Raw genomic sequence first — 23,379 nt, 5'->3', positions numbered from 1 at the left:
TTTGCATTAGTTTAAAACGGTAGACTTTTTTATAGTATTATATCAAAAAAAAATTGGTCAAAAAGGCTGCCCAATATAGATTGAGATTCTGTCAAGTTCTTTTGAATTTAAATGATTAAATTCAAGAAATCTACACCACTCATTATAATATGTATGATGTAAATTAAAAAAAAAAATACCATTTTAAGTAAATTAATTTACACCGTTCATTTTATTATGAACAGTATAAATCATGAACTTGATCCTTTAAATTAAAATCAACTTGAGAAAATCCTAATTCGCTAACATATGATTGCATTAACCGAGTAAGTTGGGAAATAACAAGTCATTAGTAGCATCACTGTCCACGCCTCAAATACCCCTCAAATTGTTTATATTATCCAATCCGTAGAATACATAAAATATTTCAACATTTTAATGAGCGATTATTACTCCATAATGCTGGCAAGAATCTTTATTTTATTTTTGTAATGTGGGATTACAAAATGCAGAGTGGTAGTATGACATGAAACACATGCAAGTAGACAAAAAGCTAGAATTTCAATAGAGAATTCATGTATTGGTACCATATTCGGTGGCTACACGTTATAAAATTCTACTAATTTCTAAACCAACAAATGAATCCTCATTTTCACTCGATAGTAATTAAAAGAAATAGTAATCTAACTTTATTACAGTACTATACTAAAATAAAATAAAAAATTAAATCCTATTTAACCATAAAATCGGAGGGTAGAGTGGGGTGGCCATCAATTCGAGGGTGGTGAGCCTTTTCAATCATGACTCACTACCACGTAAAGGGGCCCAATCGTATGGCCCATGCATAAAAAAGAGATAAACCAGTAGGGTCCACTCGAGACTTTTAATTGGGCCAAAAATATTTTGGTTTTCTTGTTTCTTTAGCCTACCCTTCCCCTCAACTGATTACGGTGTGTATAACTATTTCTTTTTCTAGATTAAAAAGAATTTTAAAAAATCTTAATAGAAGTGCCTCAACTGCCAAAAAGCTGCTGTAATGCTGACTAAGCCAGCAATTACATGTGATCCATACACGTGGTTAATGGATGATGACGCTTCACTTTGAGCCAATGCACCTTCATACACCATAGTGCTGTTGATGACAGAATTTCCTGTGCCAGTATTTGTATTCTCTGTGTTTTGGCCTTGGGATGCTTTTTGGCTGCAAAATGTCCAATAAATAACCGTTAGCTTCTGTACTATATTGTCCCAGAAAAATACAATAAACGTGTCAGATGGGGATTGGTGTACAATAAGACTTCATAACTGGCCGTTACGAAGGTGGGCTCGGGAGATGTGCATTCATATAAAAATCCGTACATCAATTGGCAAAAGATGACAAAACAGCACCGTTTAAGAACTTCAGAAACGGTGACGTTTTAAGCACTAGGTGACTAAAACCGATGTCGGCTTAGAAAAAGTAGTCACTTTATGAGCACGAATCGCGCCACATTCTACTAAGCCTCGTAAATGTCAGCACCAGCACTGACACATGCAATAATTTCACATATTATGCTTTGTCTGGCAGCAACGGTAAAAATTTATATACGATCTTATTATAAAAAAAGTATTTCCATAGTATATTATATAAGTATTTTGTATCAGTATTTGTTATAAATATTTAATAAAGTTAGCCTAACGTTCATTTCCATGGAACAGTAAATGTTAAAGCGCAGTAACTCAGTAAAGTGAAAAAAGGTTACCTTGTGTTTGGGGTTGGGCAGAAGGTGATTGTGTAATCTGATACGGATGCACAAGTGAAGGTACTGGTCTTGTCATCGTAAGCATAGCTGTAAGCACGTGGGCACGCGTTTTTGAAGATCAGAGAATACGACGACGGTTTACATGTATCTGGTGTAGCATACGCGCCATTGCAACAATACTCTGGTTGCCTAAAAGCTTCGCACGCACTTCTACAAGCAATACCATCACCGCCTGTACTGGTAACCTTAAGCTCGGAAGGACACGCGCCGTTCAAATCCACAACGCAGCCAGTACTTGTACAATTTTGACCAGAGCCGCCTTGAGGCACTACAAGCAGAGGAAGGTTATAGCCGTCCACAAGACTGACATCGAAATAATCCATGCCGCCATAACCGTCAAGCTTGAATTCCGCCAGCGTGGCAGGAGGAATAGCGCCGGTTCCTGAACATTCTAGCTTACCGGAGCCGCAATCGCCAGTTAAGCAAGAGAATTTTCCGGTGGAGTCTTGTGTGCAGTGTGTGCGGCCCCACATACGGCCGCCCCATGAAGCAGGTGCTGTAACGGTCTTCGTTTCGCCTTTTTGGAGGACGAAACCGGTAGTTGAGAGAGGCGGCGCGTCCGCGTTTGAGAGAATGCCTGGCCATACTGTGTAGTCACATTTATTCGATAATGTAAAGGACGTTGAAACAACACCTACAGCAACAATAACAAATCGTGAAAAACAGCTAGTTAATTTAAGCTAAAATTATACATAGAATTGAAATTGAAGGAGTAGATTGTTTGTTTAGAATCGAAACTGAAGGACTTAGATTGTAATTAGTACCTGAAATGAATGAATGAGCGATTACGAGAGACAATAGAATGGATGGAAATGTTAATTGTGCCATTGAAATAGATTTACAGAGAAAATATGAGATATTAATGGAGAAGAAGAAGAATGTTGAAGCTAAATAACTTCTTCTTCAAGAGAAATTGGAGAGGAGGGTTGGATTTTATAAAACTGAAACGAGTGGGGTTTTTATAGAAGGGAAAGAGAGTTAAACGGTGCGTATTTGTTTGATAATGGACCCACATGTATATTGTTGACGTGGCGCGACCATTACTCCTCATTAATACGACATTGTCGTTTTCATTTGGTTATACTAATGGTCTTGTTGTTAAGAAACAGGGCAATCCTCTATTCATTTTATAATTCTCATTTAATTCTATATAATAACTATTATTATTATTATTATTATTATTTTGTTATCCTTCTTAATGATATTTAAATTTTTTTATGAAATTTATTTTAAATTGAAAGAGGAAAAGGAAAATATAATGTAAAACTATTTTAAAATTGAAAATAAAACTTTTAAAATACAACATTCTAAAATAAAACGTGAGACTTTTAAAATTGACTAGAAGAAACACTATTTAGAAGTATAATTATTTTCTGAAACATCCTGTATATATTACAATTTATAAAATAATAAAAATTGTAGCTCTTAGAAGAAATTGATTTAATAGAAGATATATATTTTTATTTTATTTTAAAATATGATAAATCCAAAATAATATTGTCACAACTCTGTTGTATATTATATATTTAACTACCAACTGGTCCAGCTATATTTCAAAACGACATATTTTTATTTGCATACATATATAAATGCCTAACCTTGTCTATAATCAATAGCCAAACCAACTTAACTTAACCTCTAGGCACCGTTTGAATTAATAGATTCTCAACGATGGATTCTAAACAATCCATGAATTTAAACAAAATCTATCGTTTATCTAGAAAAAAAATTAATAAAATCCATAGATTTATAAATTCCCTCATTTTCTACAATCCATCATTTTTTAGGGTTTTGATTTCCCACCTACTAGGTGAAAAAGTCCAAATCCACCATTTTTTATAGATGATGGATTGTTATACTATTTATTATTTTTCATAAATAATATTTAAAATCCATTGATTTTATATTCAATCCAAACGATGGAATTTTAAAATTTATGGATTTAAATTCTATTGATTTAAAATCCATCGATTTTGCTAAAATCCATGGATTTTAAAAACCCTCAATCCAAACGGTGCCTTAGTTTTTGTTTTAACTTGTTTTTGTTTATGTATTTAACTCCTTTTAATATATATTTAATTCTTTTTTACGAGTGATATAAAGCTTTTATTCTTCATTTAAAAAACTTCTAGTAAAGTAATTAAAGGAGAAAATTTATAAACCAGATGCAGATAAATCATTTTCTAAAGTATTAAAGAGGAGAAAAGGAATTTGGAAATGAAATGTCAAGAAATTCTTTGGAATTAATAAGACCTTAAAAGTGGAACTATTTGAATGGATGCTTAGATGTCGTGTTCCAGTTGTGGCTTTAGATGAAACGTCCATTTGCTAACACCTCACTAGATTTGGTTGGCATAATATCATAAATTCTGTAACAATGACACCATTATCTTGTGGTAATGTCTTACTAATTAGTACCATTTTTCACTAACCATCGTGGAGATTGATCTCCAAACTGCTTGTATTGTTCGTCATTGTATATCACAGTCGGTAGTGCAGAAAACAAAGTAATTTCTGCCACGCATATTATATATCAAAATAGAAAATGATTTATAATTTATCTTATTTCTTATAAATAATTTACGTAAGAATTTTTATTGAATGAGAAAACATCAGTGGCGCATTCTCATTCCAACCAGGTGCTATCGCCTTCTTAATATTGACCTGACGGATGATACAGTTTTAATCATCCGGCTATATAATTTGTCCCGAGAATGCAATTTATCTGTAAAAGAATCTTTTCAATCATTTATTAAATATTCTTTCTTTTTGTCCCATAAAAATAGAAAAAACATGCGCTTCTTTTATCTCATAAAATCGAAAAATAAACCCCAAAATGCAGATGAGTTGGTAAAACGCTATTCTGACTTATGTGAAGTTGCGGGTTCGAACCATACTCATGTATGCAGCTGTTTAAAACTTGAATCCAGAGTTTTGCCTCCCGCAAAAGACCTATCCGGGTCGAGCGGGGATTAGTCTGAACGTAGAAAGTTTAAAAGTGTTGTTTCATAGTTAGAATTTGTTTATGACGCCTCATGGTCAAACAAAAACAATAAAAAAAAAACCATGTTTATTATTAATTTAAAATAAAATTATCAAACTACTCTCATAATTTTATTGTATGAACTATACTAGGTCTATAATGATTAATTCTTAAAAAAAATAAAGACTGTTGTAGAAATATTCTAATATATCAACCATAATCAGTGAGTTTCTCAATTTTTATATACTATTTTTTTATCGTTATATGACGGAAAGAGTAATATTTTTGTTTAAATAAGATGTACTATAAAATATTTGGATGTATACGCAATAAAATAAAACATTTCAATGATCAGTGATCATCCTATGCTTGCTGGACTTTCCTCCACTTGGCATGGTGGGTGATACACTGATAATATATGTTCCTATTCTTTGCAATGTGAAAAATGAGATGAATCTTTGCAAAAAGAATAACATGAAGGTCAAGACCAACTTGTTTGCCAATATGACTTTTTCAATTGACCACAGAAAAACAAACATCGAAATATTACAGTGCATGTACATAAATTTTAATTAATATATACAGATTTACTTTGACAAAAAACTACAAACATACTGAATACAATAGAATGAAGTTGATTGTTCAGCAAGAATAGATAAGACAAATATTGCATTTGTTCCATAAATATAAAAATATATTTCTATTTTGAAGTGTTCTAAAATATTAAAAAAAATGCTCTTATTTAAATTTTTGATAAAAAAACATTTTTAATTAATTTTTATGGCTGCTAATAATTATGAATTAATATTGATAGTTTCAGTAAATTTTTGATTTTTAATTAATTTAAAATTTAATAATTATACTTTAGAGCTATCTTAGAAACAAAATTAAACAAATATAATGATATTTCTTACTCCATGTGCAAATAAAAAAGTGTCTTTTCATTTTTCTATACTTATGAAACGGAGAGAATAAGATTTTAGCTAAATAATTTGAAATTGAGATAAAAATGATTATCTTATAAAAACTATATCACAGCATATGAACTACAAACCATAAAGATGTATGAAATTTTTAATGCTTGTATGATTATTATAAAACAAAACACATTCTACCTATCTTATTGTTTTTATAAATGATTTTAATAGTTTCTTGCATAAATAAATGATGAGTAAAGATAAATTTGTTTAAGATCAGTGCTACAAAGGACACTCTTCAAAAAAGGCCTAATGTCTTAAAAAACCCCGACCTTTTAGCCCCTTTTCAATCATACCCCGACGTTGCAAATTTGTCAATTTTACCCTATTTTGTATTTTTGTGTTTCAATTGTATCCTGAAAAATTAAATTAACGTCTTTTGCGTTTGGAAATTTGTTTAAAACATTCTACATGTATCGCATATATTAATTGTATATTTTTAAAATTTATTTAAATTTAGTTAAATTAATTAAGAATTTAAATTAGTGTTAATTTGATTATGGTTTTTAGTTAGTTTTTAAAAATAAAGGACTTATTTGTACTTTTTTGAATAAAAAAGAATTTAATTTCATGTTTAGACTTAATTAATTGAATGATTTCATCATTTAAGTAAAAAAATTAACAAAAATTAAAATATTGGGGTACAATTGAAAACGGAAAATTCAAAAGTGGGTAAAATTGACAAATTTTCAACGTCGGGGTAGAATTGAAAAAAAGTTTAAAGGTGAGGGGTTTTTGAGTGATTAGGCCCTTCAAAAAAAGAGCTACAATACAAAGGACAAAAAGAGGGTCAAGTCAAGTGCGGCTTGCAGCCTTTTGCTCATCATAGTGGTCGTCTTAGAAATACTAATATTTTCTTATGCGGATAATGGAAGAGTCATATTTGGTTAACTTTTGTATATAACCCACGTTTTTTCTTTCAATCTTAATCAGCCTAGAATCGAAATTATCCAGGTCGGCTGACCAGTGACCAATCGATTTGAGTTGGTCTGACAATTTCTCGCGGTAAGTTAAAGTTTGCTTCAACTTCCCAACTGTTTCAGAGTCCACATGTCTGTATAGTTAAACTGCCTGAAGTTTGGTGTGTTTCTATTGTTTGAAAACATTAGTTGTGACCAGAAATTAGTCGTACCAGAAAACAACAACTCGCCCATTAGTTCTTGAAAATATTTTATCATAATCATTCAATGTTGAAACATCTCCACAAAAAATTATTAGAATATCGGATTGGAAACTCTACAGACCATATCTACCTATTTTAATAAAAGATTAGCATCTTTTAATTGAATGTAAGAAATAAACTAATTTTAAAACGCAAGGTCTGTCTGAGCTCAAACAAATTAAAAAAAGTACAAGTTGGTTTGAAGATGATTTCCGGTAAGAAATTGAGCCACCAGCTTGGACTAGAGCGGTTTAATTAGTGTCCAAATTGACATGTTTGCAAGCTTAGCACGCTAACGCTAACAGTTCATACAAGGTACTTGGTCAGCTAGGCAAGTCCCAAAATTTGATTGGCTTTGCAAAGCAACTAGATAGCTATACTTAATAATCTTTAATTTAATATATGCCTACTTAATGGCGGTAGTTAGACCATTCAAACCAAATGATGAGCTCAGTCCAACGGTTTGAGTATGTTTTAGGTTCAATATCCTTGTAAATTTTCGTTGATTGGTTGAGTGAGATAATAATCTCAATCATTCATGTTCATATTGGGGAGCCAATTAAGCTTCAGAATGTATGGCACGGGGGGGCACTAACGGGTGGGCCTTAGCACCTGGCCTGGTGCAAAATGAAAATTTATTTAGAAAGCAATCTTCGATTCTAAATTTCACACTTGGAGGTATGAAAAATCGGCAGTTAGAATTCTCTCTTATATTTTTTTTATCAGATATAGACCTATTCTAAATTAGTTATTAGTGGAAATAAGGGAAAATTAGTATGCATTTTCAAAATTAAAACATGCAAATCTCGGCTTGAGGAGAATCGAAAGTTCGAACCCCCGACCTCATACATATGGAAGGACTTGGCCATTATACCACCAAGCCTTAGAATTTTCCATAACTAAGTAGTAATTTTTTCAACACTTTCTATCTGCAACTAAGAAGGCTCTCTCTTAATATGACAACCTAGTTTCCTCCCGTAATAGCTCTATCCATGTGCAGTTCATTTAAACCCCCACGAGTGTTGTTGGTTCAGAGATGCACAACAAAAAGTCAGAAAGGATAAGGCCGTGACCTACAAATTGACGCAACTAGATTTCAGATGACAAGCATGGCATCATATGCCGAATTTCGTGTACAAATTGGCATCATTAATTTACTGTTACCTAACTGCTAGCAAAAATAGCAATATTTGCAACTTGCGCTCTTCATATTTCACATGGATATCAGAGGTTACATTTTTTAATTTACCAGAATTCAGAAAGAATTAAGCCATTATAAAGGAAAATAAACAAATATCTATAGCTGGTTCATGACAGAAAAATAATTAGAACAAATAAATATCGTAGTAGGTAGAACAGCTAATTCATTTCAATTCTGCTCATTTCACTTGCTCAGCTAATTACTTTGTCCCCCACCCAAGAAACAACAATTAAATGTATCTAATTTGTATTCTTCTTTCTGACTATGCAAACTGAAAATTTTAAATGTTTCTCAAACGCCCATGTCTGAATTAAATGTTTCTCAAATGCCCATGTCTGAATCTAACAGTCGATAGGAAGGGAATTCCCTAGAAATCTAAATTAATAGCGTGACTCAGCTTTGGGACCAGAGTATGATATTGGCTTAATTTTGCCATAAAGCAATGGCACTTTTATCATATTCAAGGAAAAGTATCACAGTTGCCTCACTTATTAACCAGAAAATGACATTAGAAAGCCACTTAAAACAAAAAATCTGCCTTTCACCTATAAATATCTCATTTACAATCAATAGTGAAAATATTTAGTTTTTGTAATTCCAACTTCTGAGGACGATTTAAAAGGAAAATCACTTTGTGAACAAACAAGTAGATTGTTGAAATTAATAAGCTAAAATTCAAGCTAAGAGTTTCAGAAGTATAAGCAACACAGAGATTAAACGCCGCCCACAAAATGTCAAAACTAAAATAATATCAGCTGCCTATTTTTAAATCAGAATAGATTCACACCATATTCAGCACAAACTATAGTGATGATATCATATTTATCACTACATGACTAAATATAATAGAAAGAGATGGGCATCATTCACTACACAACATTCCACTAAAGGAAATTTAAGCAATCTTTGATTAATTGACATCAGCTGATGCAAAAAGGAACTCTAAATGAAAGACTTGACACGCACGACAATTATTGAGAAATTTTATGCATAATTCAACAGCCTATTTTGTAGGTATCTATCATGACAAATATGTTGCTATCCTATACCATCTCTTGTCCTCATTTGTTCACTCTCTAATATCACAATTTTGTCATTGAAAAACTGTGATAGCTAATAAACAAAGTGTTCTGAGCCAAAACAATTCACAAGAAATGAGGACCGTAAACGAAACACGCGTAAGATAGAGGATGTGAATGGTGTCATTCAATACGTTTAATTATGACTTTTGAAAGTGATCCAAAACTCCTAGCCCCACCCACTCTGAGAAAAGCCCAAAACATATCAAACCTTTAAACTTCTAAGGCCTAAATCTCCATCCTCATCAAGTCTCTATTAGGTAACTGATAAAGCTCAATATGTGCTCTATTTCTACCAATAGTACTGGGCCTACAGCTCAAATAGGGCTGAAAGAAAAAATGCAACCATGGTGCATGGTCCTGATCATAGCCCAATAGGCTAAAAATGGTTGCCAACCATGCTTACATGGTCTGATGATTGATCACTAGATAAAAAATAGTTACCTACCATGGCATAAATTAGCAAAGGCCAATCCTACACTAAAGCTGCCAGATAAATTGATATACTTACTTTATCCTATATTACTATCGAAAATGGTTCATCTAAGACAACTCAATTGCATAAATAAATGATTTTGAATAAATATTAATAAGGTTACAAACCGTCATGCATCAGCTGGAATCTGCCTGGCAAGGGCACGGAGAAAGCGTGTAAGGGGCTTCTTGGCAGCCAATATTGCTGCTTCTGCTTCTTGTTCATTCTCCTCAGTGACATTCTTGCGATCTTGAACTTCATGCACCCTCCGGACAAGTTTACGTAGTTCCTAACGAAGAAATGCCATCATAAGAAACAAGAGTAGATAAACAATCATGCAACTATATGAGATATACAAAGCAGTTGCAAAATGATCCTTTCGACAAAAACATGTGCCAAAATGTGTTGGATTAAACAAGTTCATAGCTACTTCTTTTCTTGAGTTCTTCCTTTTTCTTCCATTATGTCCTTTAAATACCCAAAAACTTGAAATCTCCACAAAATGACTTGTAGACTTTTCACTTGCAATGACAGAAGTTATGATGAGTTCTATATTTCTCTTTTGCCATTCAGACAATAAGTTCCATCAAATAGTAGGCAAGCATTTTGTTGGCATATACTTCGATAATAAAGGTGAGATTATACTAACCTGGCGATCAAAATCAATAGAGCTAATGGCATAAACTTCATTCGTAATCTGAATATCCTTAGTGATCAATCCGTCAAGCCATCTGGTAGCTATTTCAACACACTCATGCGAATCCTGAAGTGTTACACAAGAAGTAAGATGCGATGTGTCACCTTGTACATGTTATCTTAACATTTGTGAGATAGGAAAGTTTTTTTGCTTGGTTTTTGCATATTTAATTTTAATCTTACTTGTTTTTCCATGGTGATAATCAGAAATTTCCCAACAAGTTTCAATTTCAAACGAAAGTTAGAGGTTCTCAATCAACCTCTTTCTGTTAGATGCCAGTAACATTAAGTGCCATGTAAAGTATCTGACATTTACTGACTAGTTTGTGAATATAGAAAGACAACAATTATAGTGGTATAGAGCATATGTCTAGCTGAAAGAAAATTCAGGAAAAAAAGTTGATGATACTTCTGCAACAAGGAATGAATCGTCTAACCATGAGTCAATATTCAGAGCAGCATGAAGCTAACAAGACTTCACAAAGATAAACATAATCAAAGTTACGAATGAGTACTCTACCTCCTCTTCCTCTTCACATTCATGTTCTTCAGATTCTTCAACTTTTTCCTCAATAATCTCAATGTCTAAATCAGACACAGCCTGCACCCTGCTCCAGTCACCATCTTTTGTTGAATGAATTAAAGCATCCATCAATTCTGGTTTTACATCCCGCAATAATTTTCCTATCAATACATTCACAAATAAATTAGAAAAAAATGTGCAAGTAAACTATCGTAAATAAAAATCAAATACAAATTCAAGCTCAATGATTCTTCAGAACAGATCAATACATACATTACCATGGTTTTCACATATACTAACAATAGATGATAAATTAGCAAATTCAGAAATCAATTCTGTTAATTCCATTAAACAAAATGCCTGTTAGAGTGTCGAAAGGCAAGACTAAACCAAAAAGACTAGAGAATTGAGTACCGATATAGCTGAATTGCCTCCGTTTACCCTCACGAACATCAGGTCCTAGTCTCTGCGGCATTAAAACAAACACCTTAACATCAAGTCTTTATGACCGAAGCCAACAGCAATAAATCAACTAAAATTCACCATTCTATAACCCCATAAAAAAAAAAGCCATATTACAACAGAATTACCTTGACTAGCATTAACCCCTCGTACACTTCTCGCTCAAGTGACGCCATTCTAAAACACAATAACATAAGCTAGCAAGTAAACAAAGAACAAAATAACCTAAAAACAAACTGATTTTGTAACGTTTGATGGTTAGGTTACCTGACAATGCGTTTGATTTGCGGAGCAGTGAAGGAAGCAAGCTGCATGCCCCAGCTGACAGCGCGCTTAGCTTCGCGCTTCTTCTGGTTGCGGCTCTTTGCATTATCGGATTCTGAATCACTACTACTCTTTGATTCTCCTTCGTCGCGATCAGCCGGTGTTGGAGCATCGGGTGATATAAGACCGCGTGATCGAATTTGAACACTGCGACCAGATTTGGACGAGGATGCTGCAGTAGCGAAAGCGACAGAGTGAGGAGTCGTTTTAGTGGATAATAGTAGAGAAGATGGAGACAGGCGAAGATGAAATGTAGTGTGAGAACCGCACTGGTGCTGTAACAGCATTGGCCATTGTCTTAGTGGCCGTATCAGTCTAGCCATTTCACAGTTTGGCGCTCTGTTTGGTTCTCGTTTTACGCACGCAGAGAAGAAAATCCTAAAATTTTCAAATATGCTGGACTGAGCATTTTATTGAGCCATTTTCAGCTTCACTTCAAAGCCCATTTTGAGAAGGCCCCATTATTCTGATCCATGGAAAAGTAAGCCCAATAAATTGGCTATGTAATAAAGAATATCACAGCTTAAAAATTAATTTATTTTTGAAATTTAATATTTTAATTAATTTATACGAAAATTATTTTATTATTGGATTAATCAAAAATTTACCTATTATCATTGATTCGATAAAAAAATTGTATAAGCACTGCCGGATTTTTTATCTTTTTTTTATAATTGGGGAGGGGGAGCGCTTGTGGGAGGAATCGAACCCACGACCTAGCAGTTTGCTGCCGAATTAGGGATGCATGTGTTGGGATTATGGAGGAAGTGGGAATTGATATTACATATTATAAATTTTCAATAAATTTAAATAAAGAAATATTTTATGTAATAATTTGATAATACATTATTGATATTTAAACTACTAAATGAGGCTAATATTGTTGGTGAAAATAAGAAAAAAAGAGGTCTCTGTAGCCATTATCTTCAATAATGAGTACTGGGGTTTAATTTAATTTGACTATAAGATGATAACATGAATGAAGGGGACTTTAGTCAAAATTTTGTAAAGCAGCAAAAGGGATCATCAATACTCTCTTGAAGCATGGGACTCGTAATTCTGTTTACATGAGACACTTCCATTGAATATACTGATATAATTGCTTCATGTTTAGAAAGCAAAAAAAATGGAGAAAATAATTATACAAGGACCAAAAAACCTGAAATTCAAAGAAGTTTTACAAGTTTACATTATCTAACGTTGTCCAAAAGAAAATCAGTAGCTAAGATTAATAGACTTCAACGTTCCATTGCTCGCTCTTCTTCAGTTGCCGTTTGTATTCAAGCCAGTCAATGCCTGATAAGAATTTTATTAGTTAGACAAGAACACTATATATGGGTTTTTTCCCATTTAATTCCCATAAAATTACTTATGACCAAAGCCAACAGCAATAAATCAACTAAAATTAACCATTCTATAACCACATTAAAAAAAAAAGCATATTACAACAGAATTACCTTGACTAGCATTAACCCCTCGTACACTTCTCGCTCAAGTGACGCCATTCTAAAATTACAGGCAGACACACAATAACATAAGCTAGCAAGAAAACAAAGCACAAAATAACCTAAAAACAAACTGATTTTGTAACGTTTGATGGTTAGGTTACCTGACAATGCGTTTGATTTGCGGAGCAGTGAAGGAAGCAAGCTGCATGCCCCAACTGACAGCACGCTTAGCTTCGCGCTTCTTCTGGTTGCGGCTCTTTGCATTATCGGATTCTGAATCACTGCTACTCTTTGATTCTCCGTCATCGTGATCGACCGGTGTTGGAGCGTCGGGTGATATAAGACCGCGTGATCGGAATTGGACACTGCGACCAGATTTGGACGAGGATGCTGAAGTAGCGAAAGCGACAATGTGAGGATTCGTTTGGGCGGATAATAGTAGAGAAGATGGAGATAGGCGAAGATGAATTGTAGTGTGAGAACTGCACTGGTGCTGCAACAGCATTGGCCATTGTCTTAGTGGCCGTATCAGTCTAGCCATTTGACAGTTTGGCGCTCTGTTTGGTTCTCGTTGTACGCACGGGAGAAGAAAATCCTAAAATTTTCAAATATGCTGGACTGAGCCTTTTATTGAGCCATTTTCAGCTTTGCTTCAAAGCCCATTTTAAGAAGGCCCCATTATTCTGATCCATGAAAAGTAGGCCCAATAAATTGGCTATGTGGAATTATGTTACTATGAATAAAGAATATCACAGCTTAAAAATTAATCTATTTTTGAATTTAAATATTTTAATTAATTTATATGGAAAACTATTTTATTGTTCGATGAATTAAAAATTTATCTATTATCATTGATTCGATAAAGAAAATGTATAAGCACTGCCGAACCAGGGATGCATGTGTTGGGATTATGGAGGAAGTGAGAATTGATAATAATATGTAAATTTTCAATAAATTTAATTAAGGAAATAATTTATGTAATAATTTGATCATACATAGAAGATCATGAGTAAATTGATATTTAGATGGAAGAGAATTTACAAGATTGCCATCATTTTAATGACGTGTCATTTTGTGATAGGCTTAGTCCACGGATGACGTGGTGGACTGAGTCTACCTAAGAATCTCCCTGGGGTGGAAATATCTTAAACTACTAAATGAGGCTAATATTGTTGGTGAAAATAAGAAAAAAAAAAGAGGTCTCTGTAGCCATTATTTTCAATAATCAAAAAAAAAGTACTGGGGTTTAAATCTAATTTTACTATAAGATGATAACATGAATGAAGGGGACTTTAGTCAAAATTTTGTTAAGATGCAAAAGGGATCATCAATACTCTCTTGAAGCATGGGACTCATAATTCTGTTTACATGAGACACTTCCATTGAATATACTGATATAATTGCTTCATGTTTAGAAAGCAAAAAAATTGAGAAAATAATTATACAAGGACCAAAAAGCCAGAAATTTGAAGAAGTTTTACAAGTTTACATTATCTAACGTAGTCCAAAAGAAAATCAGTAGCTAAGATTAATAGACTTCAACGTTCCATTGCTCACTCTTCTTCAGTTGCCGTTTGTATTCAATCCAGTCAATGCCTGATAAGAAATTTATTAATTAGACAAGGACACTAAATAACTAAATATCAATAAAATGTGCGTATGATCTTACCGTCTCTAGCTGCGAGATTGACCATAATGTCATCAATACCCTTCTCCATTCCTTTAAGACCACACATGTAGATAAAGGTGTTGTCCTTTTTGAGTAATTCCCATAACTCTTCTGCATACTGTGCCATTCTTGTTTGAATGTACATTTTTTCACCTTTTTCATTTGTTTGTTCTCTGCTCACAGCATAATCAACCCTCAAGTTTTCTGGGTATTTACTCTTCATCTTCTCAAACTCATCTTTGTATAGCAGTGAGCTAGTGGTTGGAACACCCAGGAAAAGCCAAGCCAATCCTTTAAACTGCATTTAATTAATCTTGCACCAATCACATACCAAATTGATAGTACAAATACAAGTATTGAAAATATTACCTAGATACAATGAGTTAATACAAAAATAAAACCATAATTATACTTATTTTTAACACATTCTGATATATTAACAAGGGTAATACTATATGATACTATTTAATAAATTTAGCCTATAATTTATAATTAAAAAAATTTAAATAATGTCTAACTCTAACAATTTGGGACGAAGGAAGTACCTCGTAGTCTTGGTGCTTCTCAAAGAACATGTTCCACAAGAATGAGCGGAATGGTGCAATTCCCGTTCCGGTTGCAAGCTACATAATTAAGGGAATGGAGCATAATAATAAATCATGTAAAATATAATTTGATTATACATTAGCATAATATGCTGGAAATATAAGCAACATCATACCATAATGATTGTGGCATTTGGATCTTTTGGCATGAGCATTTCTTTTCCTACAGGTCCTGTGATCTTTACTTCTGCCCCAGGTTTCAGGTCACCTGATTAAATGCAAAAGAAATTGTTAAATCTAAACGATTCTTTATCTAAAACGCTAAAATGGAAAACCAAATATTTTTAACAGAAATAAGTAAAAAATATAAACTTTTGAAGTTTTTTAAATATTTTTCCGAAAAGAAATGGAACACCGAAATATAAGACTAGATAATTTTCGTGCAACATTTCCAACCATAAGAGTAAGAAATAGTTAGATTCTTACACAAAAAATTAGAGCAGACTCCTTTCACTGTCTCTCCTTGATCATTGGTGTAAACAAGCCTCTTAACACACAAAGAAACCTGTAGAAATCATACTCAGAGAGTTATGATTCCATTGCATCATCCAGCAAGCAATATAATTTAATCATTAGATGACTGATTACAGTTTTAGAGTTGCCAAAGTCTCCAATAGCACTACTGGCAATTGAATATAATCTAAGCTTGTGCGGCTTCCCATTTTTGTCGATACCATCAGCAATCACACCGATCGATTGCCCTTCTCTGTACGGCACTTCTCCTGCATCACCAAATTTCAAAATTTGAGCCAAAACTGAAATTTCCAAATGATCAGTGTCCATATAATCTGAAATTTTCAAGATAACGGCAACCAAGTCTCACCTTCCGTACTGAAAACCATGTGCCAGGTCTCTCCAGGAGCATCATCTCCAGTAATTTTGGTGTTAAGAAGACATAATCCAGTGTACGGATTCTTAGGCTTGAATTTATTGACAACTATACCTTCATCATTCTTCTTTGACACCTTTACCACTTTAGCAGGAGCCTCTGTAGTAACTTGAGCTCTAATTTTAACAGCTTTTCCACCCGATGAGACATTTCTGGAGTACAAGAATCCCTACAGTAACAGAATTCACATCTTAATTAAAACTATGATAAATTAAGTGGTAATTAACTTAACTGTAAATGCATAATTATATTAGACCTTGTTAAAGCTGATTCTTTCTGGAGTAATGGTGGAGAATCTGGCGGGAAGGGACGTTGAGTTAGTGGTTGGGAATGAAACTGCGGCATTTACAGTGGCGGCCATCGTTAATGAAAATCAAGAATGAAGAGGAGAAATAATTAGGAGGATGAAAATTAAAAATAAAGAAGAGGAAGGGACAAAAAATGAATATGTGAGAGAACCTGAGAAGATTACAGAGCGAGTGGATGAGAATTGAAAGATTAGAATCTGTGGCAATTTGGTGGTTTTGGAGAGTTTTTTTTGATTCTATCAAGATAATTCTATATGTGTATCCTAAATCATTTGGTAATACTTAAACATTTTACTCGTTCTTTTGGTCACTCGTTTACATTTACTATAGAAAAGGATTTTTTTTTTTATGTCTGAAGAAAATTTGTAACAATTACTCAACTTTCCTGTTGAAACATAACTAAATGATCAAATTTACCATGTAAAATTGGACTATAAGCTCACAATTTTTCTCCGTAATTTGTAAGTGATATCCAAATTGACATATATTTTAATTTTATGGTCAGTTCAGTATTAAATATAATTTATATAGTCAATTTATTCCATTTTTAAACCTGATCCTAGAGTGTATTTTTTTTTTCAAAGGCTAATCTTCATTGATAGAATTATTATAATTATAAAGAATATGTAACTCCTCAACAAACTGAGTGAGTCAGTTTAAAAAAATGATGATACTGTAAATACAGTCATACTGAATGATTAGTTTAGCCACAAATGGGTCATCCAATTATTATAACATCTAATTATTATAACATTGTATTGAAAAAAGATATCACTCAAATAATTCTCTGATTAAGTTTCTTATACAATATGATAATTTGTGAGTTATAGCTACTCCATCAACATCTGAGTAACGGCGTGTGTTATTCACCCTAAACGATAATTGTTTAGTAAATTGGAATTGAATAAAATAGCCATATAAATTAAATTTGATATTGAATGAATTATAAAATTAAAATATATGCTAAGCTAGTTGTCCATCATTTAGAAGTTGAAAGAGTAAATTACCACTTAAATCTGTAATATTATAAATCATCTTTTTATTATGTTGTAGGATAACATTATTAATTATGATAGTCAATAAAAAGATAATTTTAAATAAAGTATTATTAATTAATATATATATATATAAGTGATTTTTTTTTGACAACATATAAATAATTATTTAATTGTAATCAATAATACCACGTCGGATTACAAGCCTTTTTCTTTGACAAAGACATAAATTAAAAATGAGAAAATTAGCTCAGTTACTTGGTTGGGACAACTTAATTAGATTTATACGGTGAGTAAGTTCTCTTTTGATATTTACAGTTGCCATCTTTTTTTTTTTGAATTAACAATTTATGTTCTACACAAATACACTTTATAAATTAAAGAAATACAATGCCGTTATTTTGGTAACACCCACAATCTTTATGCACTTTCCTTTTCCTCATATATTTTCCCTAGATTCTTGCCTTCAATCTGTAACTCCTATCATTAACAAAATATTCCCAATTTTGTTTAGAAATTAGGTTGAATATCTTCTGAAAATGACGAAAACAAGGGCTGCCAAAAAACCCACCTCCAACCGAGAAATCTCTTCATCTCTCTCAGCCCGCCTCCGACGCAAGCCCTCCGCCATCGCGACCGCCATCGAGTTCGTTTTTGCTGCAGCCCTCAGCTAACTATTTGTCTCAAGCCCGCCGTTGCCAAGCTGCCGTCGTACGTCCAAAAATCGCATATATGAAGTCATGGAGGAGACGACAGAAACGTCAAGAAATCCGTTGATGTCAAGGTAATTGTTCTAAAAAATCCTTATATGTTATTTCTTTTAGAGTTCAGAATCCGGCATCGTCTTTAATTAAAATTCCTTTGATCTTATAATAAACAACAACCTTCAATGTAGTCATTCCTGCATTTTTAAAAAATAATTACTGTTAGTATCCATGTTAGTTAACCATTAGGTAACTATTAGTTAACTCATAACAGAAACTTTAATTCTGCAAGCATTTCTAAAGTTTTTGAATCGTCTTTGTTATTTTTTATATTGCAGTTTTTTTTTTGCAAACTGATGAAAAAAACGATGAACGAAGAAAGCAGTCGTTGGAGTGGGACGAAGATAGGCGAATGATGAACGAAAGCGAACGATAAACGAAGGCGCGGTGTCTGGCAGCTGTTGTCTTTTTTTATTATAATTGGGATATTGGCAATGATGTACAAATAATTAAGGCTAACTATATGTTTTTTAATGGTTAATTAATAGTTAACTGACTTTGTATGAATTTTTATATAAAATATGAATATATATTGATAATTACTTTTTTTAATTACAATTAACTAATATGTGACTAATAGTTAACTAATTGTGCCTATTTAATGAGTAATAGCATACTATTAGTTAACTGCATGTTAATTTCATATTAACTTTATTTTTTCAACCTAATGTTAAGTTATTAAGAACAAATTGATATTTTTAATGATTCATAGTATACTATTAGTTAACTGAAAAGTAAAATCAATGTCTACATAAAGATCTTCCTTCCATACTCCGTCATATCAGAACTTTCAATGTTGTCATTCTTGCATTTATAAAATAAAAAATTTGTTAATTTTCATATTAGTTAACCATTAGGTAACTATTAGTAAAATTTTATTATTTAAAAAAAATCAAATCGTTTTTTTGTTGAAAAAATAATTACAGCTAGTTTTAAAAAAATTGTTATTTGTTTTTTAAGAATCATGTATTTGAATAATCATGTATTTGCCATTATATATGGGAATTACATTTGAATTTCTTGTTTTGCTGGATTTTTTTTATTTCTCAAATGCTTGTTGTTTTCATTTTTTTAATCATTTTATTTTTTTGGTTTCCCTTTTGCCGTTTATGGCATATAATTCAAATTATCAGTTGCTATAATTAAGGATTATTAAAGATTTTTGAATATTAATTGCTATATATTTATGCTTTGAGATTTTGATTCTTGTAACCACTTCCTTCCTTTTTTTATAGTTGACAGTAATCCTCAAATATCATAAAGTTATTTGTGCAATTTAGAAACTTAAAAAGTATGTCATCAACTTTTTTTTGGTCAACAGTAAAAATCTAATTAAGTATAGCCATGTAGGGTACTTATTTAAAGAAGCCATTAAAAATTTAGAGGCCTCATTAAACCTACATAGGCCGGAGATCTAAGTGGGCTTTGGGTCTTTCAGTCCAGTAAAAAGCCCATTGAGATACATAGATTTTTTGGCTACATAATTCTAGAATTGGGATTTACTGCACCCTTGTAATAAACACGTGGAGGATCTTAATTCTATTTCTAAGCTCTATACAGCTCTCTTCCTCTGATCTATCTTGTCCCCTGTCCTTTTCAAAAAAAATGAGGCTGTCAAATTTACAAATTTTTATGGAGACAATTATTATTGTTAGATATTTTAGTGCTCAAAGCACCAAATGTCTTAACATTGCTCATCTCAATTTCACTATCACAATTATAGTAAACCAACCGATATTTGATTCATAAAGGCTCTCTATCCACACATTATCCAAATCTATACAAAGAAAAGAACCTATACTCAGTTCAACATAGATTCATTGAACTTAACTTCTCAGTGTTTCGGTCGGCAGGGCGACTCTTAGGACGATACGAATAAACTGAGAGGATTTTATTCTAATTTTTGCATCTCACAACTATCTTCTATCACGTCCATGTCCTTTTTACAAATACTATGCTGAAGCTATTAAAACTACAAACTCTTGTGAAGGCTATTTATTATTCTAGTGTAACATTGCAGCTTCTTCATATTGTTCATATATTCTTTATAGGTTTATTTCTTCAAATGGAAACATTGCAAAGTATTTTGGGTTTTTTGATATCACTTTGTGGTATTTCAAATTAGGATTTTTTTGCGCTCTTGTTTGAGAAATTTATTTACAATTTTAATTTTTACAGTTTGAATATTATTTTCATTTGTTATAAATCTAGGATTTGCTTATTGTAATTATTTTAATTTGTATATTTCGTGTTCATTTGCTTAAATTTATTTTTAAATCTAGTTTTGCGAAGATAATGTTGGATGCCACTTATATTGTCAAAAACTGAAAACGTTGTTATAATTAGTCTAAATTTATCTAGTTCAATTAGTCTAAATTTGAGACTTTTATATTAGAATTTTCATTAGTAAAAATAAAACCATCTTCCAATCAAAAAATATCTATGTCACTGTCTGTCACATTTATAGTAACTCAACCAATTTTTGATTCAAAAAGGGCCCTCTCTATCCACACATTATCCAAATCTATCCCAAAAAATAAAAGAAGAAGAAAATAACAGATAAATGTTTAAATCTAGCACTAACTAGCAGCAAAATGTTTAAATGCAATTAAAGCAAATCTCCAGAAATTAAATGGGAATTTAGAATAAGAACTTTATTAATTCAAACAGGCAGTAAAAATGTCGCCTGCTTTCAATTATGTACATGAATACAGTAATAAACCCCCAATTTAACATATTTGGAGGTAACTAATACCGAATGCTTCTATTATTTGTTGTATAATTTTCCCTTTACCGATTCTAGTTGAAACATATGATGATGTCAATTAATTACTAATTTACGTATTTCTACCAGCACTGATCAGTTTCCCATCTCCGCCGTGAGAATCCTGACGAACCCGCCATTGCAGACGTAATAAAAGACGAACTCAGCTGCCTCCCTCGCCAGAAAAGGCTCCGGTCATAATCGGCTCTTTTCTCAGGATCGGACAAAGTTTCATAAGCTTCATTTACTTTTATAAACTCGCTCACATTGTTCTCCTTTTGATCTGCTGCTACGTCAGGATGCAAAACCCTAGCCAATCTCCTGTATGCAGACTTAATTTCTTGACACGTGGCCCCCATTTGAATCCCTAGCACTTCATAAAGTGATCCCGGCGTTGTTAAAACATGAGCCGATGATGCTCTCTCCGCGGTGGTAGCGCAATTAGCGGAGATGCGGAGTTGACGGAAGCTGATACGAGACGGCGGAGTACGATTACAGTCAGAAGAGAGCTTTGCGCCGGTGAATTGAGCGACGGAGGAGTAACAGTGTGATGACGTGGCGGCCATTGTTTTGCTTGGGTTGTTTCTTTGGTTTATGGGTCGGGTGTTGGGGGAGTTTGTTTATTTATAAAGAGGTGTTAGTGAGGTGTTTTAACTATGGTTAGTTAAGGATTGGTTACCAAGTTTTACAAGAGGGCTTATCCAGTTGGATTGGATCGGATTGGAGTTGTGGGGCATCAGTTATTTAGCTGACTCAGCGAAGCTTACGTGTATATGAATCTGTTAAACTGACAGCCGATAAATAAATGACGGACTCGTTTTCCATTGATGAATTTTTTGGATGTTTGTCTGTCAGCTGGAAAGCGTTGTTTACGTGTGCCGACGGAGTTCTTAACGGAATAAATTTATTTAATCCAACTGTCAGACCATGAAGATGAAGGCATATGAACCATGCTCGTATCAATATTTTCTAATTAAACTAGTATAAATTTTCTCAAGTTGGTAAAAACTACAATTTAATTCCAGCAGATGTTTACTTTTTTTATATGAAAAATTAGTATAGCTTCATGTCTTACATTCATCTATTGGATATTTTATTCCGTGTTATACATACTTTATACTTAATCAATATAAAATTATTATATATTTTATTTGTAAAAATAAATAAAATAAATAAATTGAATAAATAAAAAACGTTACCACTAGTTAGAGTTCCGAGAATATTATATATTTTATTTTTAAAAATAAATAAAATAAATTGAATAAGTAAAAAATGTCGCCATTAGTTAGAGTTCTGAGCTGCTCATGAGCAAGGTCAACGTTTGGCTCAACAAGAGCTCGGTCCGCGTTCGTTCATATATTAAACGAACCGAGATCAAGCTTGATTTTACGATCATTTATTTAAACGAGTTTGACATGAATATATTGATGTTCAGCTTGTTTATGTTTACGCATAACTCGTATATGACCTCGTTTAATTTTTAATGACGATCAAATATATGCATAGTTAAGAGTTTGTAAATTGGCTCGTATATGGGTTCGATAAATAGTTAACTCTCCGGCTTATACAAAAGTTTTGTTTAGAGTTTGCGAACTAGCTTGCAGTTAGATTAAATATATAATATTCTTTTAATTTATTAAAATTACTCATTTTAAAATAAAACTATTTAGTTTTTTTAAAAAAAAATGTTCGTTTATCTCAACGTTCATGTTCTCTACTTCATATGTTAAACAAGTTGAGCTTGTATTTGTCATTTAGCTGCTAAACGAACGAGCTCGTTTAGTGCATTCGTTTAATTGTCAAACACAAGCTCGTTCTTTTAACAGCTAAAAGAAAAGAACATGGGATGAATATGGACCGAAACCGAATATATACACTTTGTCCAAAACTCGAACAAACATGAACAGCTCAAAATTTGTCTCGGCTCGGTTCATTTTACAACCCTACATTCGGATCGACATGCGAGTAAATTGCATTGACATAATTCATGTTGTACATTTGAAAGATGTTGTCCTCCGTTCTTCTGCCATGGTACAATCTTCTTCTCACACCGATGGGAGAACGACGAATTTTATTCAGGCGGAACAGATTTTTTTATTGAGCGATATCCGATTGACTTAAAAAAATGATAAATTCCTTAGACCGAACGACTTACTGGTTTTTTCATACCTAATAAATCACCAAAAGAGGATCTGATCTGCTAAACCTCCACAGACCAATAATAGAGGTCAGATGGAACTTCCGGTGGGGTCACCGGACGTTCGCTCCGACGCT

The 23,379-nt window shown here is 32.7% G+C and overlaps 4 protein-coding genes across 6 annotated transcripts; all 4 read right to left on the bottom strand.

Annotated features, from left to right (window-relative positions):
- Positions 1–521: 521 nt before the first annotated feature.
- LOC126664702 (thaumatin-like protein 1b) lies at positions 522–2,717 on the bottom strand. The gene is made up of 3 exons (XM_050357214.1): positions 2,546–2,717; positions 1,722–2,415; positions 522–1,180 (listed from the first exon to the last, which is right to left on the bottom strand). Exons 1-3 carry the CDS (start codon positions 2,607–2,609, stop codon positions 979–981), a joined length of 960 nt encoding a protein of 319 aa, XP_050213171.1. The 5' UTR covers positions 2,610–2,717; the 3' UTR covers positions 522–978.
- A 5,113-nt stretch (positions 2,718–7,830) lies between these two features.
- On the bottom strand, positions 7,831–12,046 carry LOC126654518 (uncharacterized). 2 transcript variants are annotated; one of them, XM_050348414.2, is made up of 7 exons: positions 11,607–12,046; positions 11,468–11,516; positions 11,292–11,343; positions 10,875–11,038; positions 10,308–10,421; positions 9,787–9,947; positions 7,831–7,976 (listed from the first exon to the last, which is right to left on the bottom strand). In XM_050348414.2, the coding sequence occupies exons 1-6, from the start codon at positions 11,984–11,986 to the stop codon at positions 9,789–9,791; spliced, it is 918 nt and encodes a 305-aa protein (XP_050204371.1). In that variant the 5' UTR covers positions 11,987–12,046; the 3' UTR covers positions 7,831–7,976; positions 9,787–9,788. The 2 variants fall into 2 exon arrangements, with proteins under 2 accessions (XP_050204371.1, XP_050204365.1); XM_050348408.2 differs by lacking the exon at positions 7,831–7,976 and having other exon boundaries at positions 9,722–9,947.
- Positions 12,047–12,720: 674 nt separating this feature from the next.
- Positions 12,721–16,788, bottom strand: LOC126654496 (ferredoxin--NADP reductase, leaf isozyme, chloroplastic). Of its 2 annotated transcripts, none has more exons than XM_050348387.2 (8): positions 16,531–16,787; positions 16,209–16,443; positions 15,974–16,107; positions 15,812–15,890; positions 15,502–15,593; positions 15,326–15,403; positions 14,781–15,078; positions 12,721–12,959 (listed from the first exon to the last, which is right to left on the bottom strand). In XM_050348387.2, the coding sequence occupies exons 1-8, from the start codon at positions 16,633–16,635 to the stop codon at positions 12,892–12,894; spliced, it is 1,089 nt and encodes a 362-aa protein (XP_050204344.1). In that variant the 5' UTR covers positions 16,636–16,787; the 3' UTR covers positions 12,721–12,891. The 2 variants fall into 2 exon arrangements, with proteins under 2 accessions (XP_050204344.1, XP_050204351.1); XM_050348394.2 differs by lacking the exon at positions 12,721–12,959 and adding an exon at positions 14,470–14,707 and having other exon boundaries at positions 16,531–16,788.
- Positions 16,789–20,969: 4,181 nt separating this feature from the next.
- Positions 20,970–21,720, bottom strand: LOC126676842 (chaperone protein dnaJ 11, chloroplastic-like). The gene has a single exon (XM_050371149.1). It carries the CDS (start codon positions 21,669–21,671, stop codon positions 21,189–21,191), a length of 483 nt encoding a protein of 160 aa, XP_050227106.1. The 5' UTR covers positions 21,672–21,720; the 3' UTR covers positions 20,970–21,188.
- Between the last annotated feature and the right edge of the window lie 1,659 nt (positions 21,721–23,379).

This window comes from Mercurialis annua, linkage group LG1-X, assembly GCF_937616625.2.
Source record: "Mercurialis annua linkage group LG1-X, ddMerAnnu1.2, whole genome shotgun sequence".
NCBI lineage: Eukaryota > Viridiplantae > Streptophyta > Magnoliopsida > Malpighiales > Euphorbiaceae > Mercurialis > Mercurialis annua.
Note: the sequence above shows the minus strand (reverse complement) of the source record. Positions and strands in the feature narration are given on the sequence as shown.